Source organism: Lupinus angustifolius, chromosome LG07 (assembly GCF_001865875.1).
Source record: "Lupinus angustifolius cultivar Tanjil chromosome LG07, LupAngTanjil_v1.0, whole genome shotgun sequence".
Lineage (NCBI taxonomy): Eukaryota > Viridiplantae > Streptophyta > Magnoliopsida > Fabales > Fabaceae > Lupinus > Lupinus angustifolius.
In genome coordinates, this window is record NC_032015.1 from 5,085,170 (window position 1) to 5,091,088 (window position 5,919).

Below are 5,919 nucleotides of genomic sequence, written 5' to 3' on the forward strand. Positions count from 1 at the left end.
ATAAAATAACACACATGTTGTTATTAGGAGATAAAGCATATCTTACAAATTAAGATTAGATAATGTTGTATTCCTTTATCAACATTGTTCTTCCCAAAACCATAGTCATTTTAGGTAAAAGGATAAATGGAATTTTATATAAGAAAGGAAAAGAATAATGCAAGTAATGTTTAGTTAATATCATTTACTTACCTGTGCTATATGAGAAATTCATTAAAAAAAAACTAATATTTGCAACCACTTGCGTGAAAATTAATAAAGTAGCTGCAGTGTATGTTATTATATCCTAAAACAAGAGATTCTTTATGTTATAAATGTAGAGACATTCATGTGATTTTTTTCATTGTCACATAAGATATCATTGGTTATAGGTTCCAAAGACTTTGTCCAATGATCACCAACGTTCTATTCTGTCTTTTATGGATATTTCTATGCAGTGCTGCAATTGTGCAATCTCAAAATACACAGGATTCTCAGTTGAATAGCTGTGATTTCTTCAGTGGTAGTTGGGTTCATGATGACACTTATCCTCTCTATGATAGCTCATTGTGTCCTTTCATTGGGGATCAATTTGATTGCAAGAAAAAGGGACGACCAGACACAGATTACCTCAAACTTAAATGGAAACCCACTGGTTGTGAATTGCCAAGGTGACATTTCTCTTAAAGATTCAATATTCATGCTAACATAGTAACATGTATGTAGGATATATATTATATATATAATAGTATATGATATTATCTCTTTGGTGCAGATTTGATGGCAAAGATTTCTTGAACAGATACAAGGGGAAGAAAATATTATTTGTTGGAGATTCTATATCAAATGATCAGTGGCAATCACTTATATGCTTGTTGCATGTTGCAGTGCCCCAATCAGAATATACAGTTTCCGCACACAAATTTTATTTGTCGGTGAGGTCCTCTATAAACTAAACACAAAGTATATATGCATATATTACATGTGTTGAATGATGAATCTGTATATATGTGTGCTCAATCATTAGAGCATGTGAATTCTTTTTTCGGGTGAGCATGCATGTAAGTTCTTCAATAATGTCATTTTAAGGGCATGGAAATTTTGAAAAATGTTATTCTCATGTCATTTTTATTCATTATATGTTCATTTCTATATATACTTTATTATTCATGATTAAACATTTTCCGTTTTTAGACAAAGAATAATGTATTATGAACATGTGTGAAATAAGTAATATAAGGAAATGTTATTACTCGAATACTTAAGAGATATTATTTACTAATGTAAAAAGACTAGATAGAAGGAGAATAAACAACGAAATATTTTTCTTTAAAAAAATAAACAGGAAAAGATATAATTCTGCACATCATGTCTGAATTATTATAATTAATTGTGTGTGAAAATCAGTTAACAATCAAACAAACTATAATTATAAGCATTATTAATGGACAATGGGTGCAAAAGTAGTTTGCAACATCTTTTTTTTCCTTTTGGTTAGTATTTTTATAGTTGATCTCACCCTATAATGGGGTGAAGATTTGATTGGTGTTGAGGTTAATGTTTGTAAGTGACATTTCCGAACCATAATGGTTTAACTTTTCTAATATGTTGTACTTCTATCGGATCCGTAATTAAGTTTATCTGTCTTGGCCTAAAAATATATGTATACACCTCATTCAAATCCATTTGTATTTTTTATAAGATCTATTAGTTTGATCATTCAAATTTTATTTTAAAGTTATATGTCATAATATTACTTATGTACTTACCTCTTTATTAATGAAGAGGAATTAGACTCATATAAAATAGCTATGCAACTCCTTAACAAACTCATTTTCAAATTCAATTCTCTACCAGGAGTATGACATTGAAGTGAGTCGATTGGTACACCAATATCTTGTGGATTTGGTAGAAGAAAATACGGGCACCGTTCTACAGCTTGACTCTATTAGTACAAATTGCGAAGAATTTAAGGGATATGATATTCTAATCTTTGATAGCTGGCATTGGTGGAATCGCAATGATACCGGAAAGCTGTAAGATGCTTTGATTTCATTTATAAATAAATAAGATCTTCTTTTAAATTATGTGCTACCTAAAACTTAATAATATGATGTTTATTAGAATATATCAAATATCTCAACATATCTTATAGAAAATATCTAAAATGTAGTTAAATATTAAAATAATATTATTATTATATATATCTTAGATTTGTTAAAATGTTTTACAAGATCTCTTAATATTGAAATTACTTTATTTTATTATTTGTTTTCTTATCTAATTAGGAGTAATCTAATAGTAATATAAATCAAGATTAATATTATGTCTTTTATATCATACATATAATCACAATATCATTCAACATTGACAGTATAATTTAATATTTTAATTATTCATTTTTTTTTAGCTTTTTATACCTCAACTCAACTCTGTAATTTCAAAATTGTGTACATATTTTGCCTGTGGGTTTGATCAGATGGGACTACATTCAAGATGGTACTCAAATGGTTAAAGATATGGATTGTTTGGTAGCTTACAAGAAAGCACTAACAACTTGGTCTAAATGGGTGGAATCAAATGTGGATCCAAGTGTCACAAAAGTTTTCTTCCAAGGCCTTACTCCATCCCATTTTAGGTCATTTTTATTTTCTATGTATTTTTGCTACATTGTTCTATGTATTTTTGCTATATTGTCATTAACTTAACTCTTATTTCTGGTGCATGTAGTGGTCAAACCTGGAACGATACAAATGCAGATGTTAGTTGCGAAGGACAAACTGAACCAATTAATTTTTCATCATACCCAGAAGGACTTTTACCCAAAGGTGTTGCAATTCTAAATGAAGTATTGGCTAGTATGTCAAAGCCTGTTACATTGCTTAATGTAACAACCCTTTCACAGTTTAGAAAAGATGGACACCCTTCTATCTATGGCCAATCTGGTGCACAAGGAAATGATTGCCTTCATTGGTGTGTTTCTGGAGTTCCTGATACTTGGAATCAAATATTATATGCAATCCTTGTAGCTGGTGAATATTAAGAATACATATTAATGTTAATAAAAATCCATCATTTTCGTTTGTTTCCCTTCATCTCTATCTCTCTTATTATGTATTCTAGTATATTTCAATAAATACATTAAAAAATATTAATTGATGTCTCTATTTTTTTATATCAGTATAAGCTTTAAGCCACTCTTTAATTTTTTTTCCTACCCCAATAACGAATATAATTTTTAAACTTTTATCAATCTTAAACGTTAGCAAAACGATATAAGTTTCGGGGTCTTCTAAAGTTCTTCAAAATGTTGATTGAAGTGTTGAAGGGTTCATTTGAACTGTTGCTGGTTATAGCAAAAAAATTGTTGATTGAAGATGGATTCTCCAACAGTTCAGATCAGCCGGTTGGGCTAAAATATCTTAAGAGTCACTTAAATATTATCACATTATGGAAAACGTGTAAAATATTAGTATGGGTAGATTATGGAGTCCGTTTGATAAATACAGAGTTGTTGGGTTGAATTAAAAAGTTAGTTAAATTGCTCAAACCTTATCTGCACGAGAAAGTAAAAATCTATAAATTACCGAGTATGACATTTTTGATTTGATCCAAAATTCATCCCAATTCAAGAAAATTATATTCATTTAAATTCATCATTAGAGCTGATAAATTTAAATAAATATAATTTTATTGATAATTTTAGTATGAATAGATTTAAATTCATTCATTATATTTAATGAATAACCATGAATGTATTCAGTCTTTTTTTGTTTTTTAGATTTCATTCATTGTATCAATTCTATCTTGTTGGAGTGCTTCTCACTCTCATTTTGGTTTTTTTGTTAAACTAACACCAATTATAAAACATTTAGATGTTTTTTGTATTACCAAGAGTATTCCCTCGTATCTTTTTTATAAGAAACTAATATCTTTCAGGTTTCATGGTTGTCCAACAAAGGTCGCTCCCATAAATTAAAATATCGATCATGAGGATCCAGTGGAGCCTTACATCAGTACTAATGACTTGTTGGTAAAACATGTAGATGTGAATACAAAATAAATAAATTCATGTATCAATTGAATACTATGTGCTTTTTCTGTGTTTATGTATTTCTCTATTTTTGTGTGTTGTATATAGTATGAGTAAATATATGTTGTCCCATAAAAGCGTATCATTCAATGTATCACTATTTATGATTGGTTAGAAAAATATTTAATATTTAATTTTTTAACTTAAATACATTTTTTCAACCAATTACAAGTTGTGCCACATAGAGTAGTACAATTTGTGGTATAACATATATATTCCCATATAGTAGTAGTACCTCTCTTATATTTATAGGTGGACCATGAGCACGTTTTTTTAGAGGGAATCCACCCCTTAATGAGTTAATAACAACTTACATATTTCTTTTCAAATTAGTATACCATCGTTATTAAACTAATTGAGTTCAAATATTGGTACATATTTTTTTTCCAATTGTTATCTTCTATTAATGAGTCCACTACTGACACATTAAACTTATTGAAATATTTTTTATTTTTATTTAAAAATTGAAAGCGATCAGAAATTTAATTTTGAAATGACATACTATAATTATTGATTCAATAATTACTAATTGAGTTGCTTAAAATTCCTTTTTATTTTTGTTTTTAAAAAGAAAACAAAAATTAGAGAGAAAAAGAAAAAAATATCATTCGTTATCCTTAACTTATTCTTATTGCAATCATTATTCTATTTTAAATATGCAACTCAATCAAATGATGACAAATTTATTTAATTTGATCTAGTTTGTTTGTTTTCAAATTGGAACCTTAATAAAATTTTGACCATTATTTGATGAAATAAAATCTTTAAATATTTAGTTTTTTAATTAAAGTGATTGATGGGACCCGGTCATAATGATATCAAATTATATGATCCGGTAATGTTTTCTTATTTTTATATTGCAACCTTAATTTATTTTCACTAATTGTTGATGAAACCAAATTTCTAAAGATTATTTTTGGAGAATCGATGAAAGAAATAAAACTATGACACATTATTATGTTGGTATAATTTCGAAAACAATTGAATGCATCGCACCACATTTTGTTTCTCCGCGTGAGAAAGTGAATTGGAAGAGAATCCCTAATGAAGAATCATGTATATAACAAAAATAAATTTAATTACTAATTTCACCGATCAGAAACATTTTCAAAAATGGAAAAACATATAATAACATTGTTGTGAGTCTTTGCAACTATTCAAACTGTATGCACCAACTCATTTTTCTCTTGAAAATTTATTTATACTTCTTTGCTATATTGTCTATACTATATATAAAATCAAAACATGGTGTGACCACCACCATAGCATAATTTATATATTCCTATTTTACCTTTCAAAATTTTAATTTAAAAAAACTATATAATCTTATATAACCACCTCAAATATATTAATTATAAGTTGCATATCTATAGTACTTAATAAAAGAAAAACCTAACCTAACTTTCATGAAGTTATTTTTTGTTTTCATATTTCATATTTTATAACTTCTAATTTTATTGTATAAGTTATACTTTCATCTTTATATATACTTATACTACTAAACATTTATTTCATATTTTATAATTTCTAATTTTATTTTATAACTTCTAATTTCATCTTTATATATACTTATACCAATAAACATTTATTTCATATTTTATAACTTCTAATTTCATTTTATAACTTCTAATTTTATTTTTACTAGCGTGTTGACAGGCACTACCGTGCCTGTCAACCCGCTTTCATATTGTTTGAAATGTGTATTCTACATATTAAGTTGTATTATATATTGTAATTTGCATTTAAATATATATTTGTTTGAGATAATTATTCAATCTTAAAGAAATGATGCATATACAATTGTGTTAATCAAGAATAGTCTTGATATCTTCACTTAATTTTATTTT

At 27.1% G+C, this 5,919-nt stretch overlaps 1 protein-coding gene across 1 annotated transcript; it reads left to right on the top strand.

The window, feature by feature from the left end:
- LOC109352858 (protein trichome birefringence-like 42) lies at window positions 391-3,022 on the top strand. Its single transcript, XM_019595038.1, has 5 exons — window positions 391-650; window positions 755-914; window positions 1,837-2,015; window positions 2,459-2,617; window positions 2,710-3,022. The coding sequence occupies exons 1-5, from the start codon at window positions 391-393 to the stop codon at window positions 3,020-3,022; spliced, it is 1,071 nt and encodes a 356-aa protein (XP_019450583.1).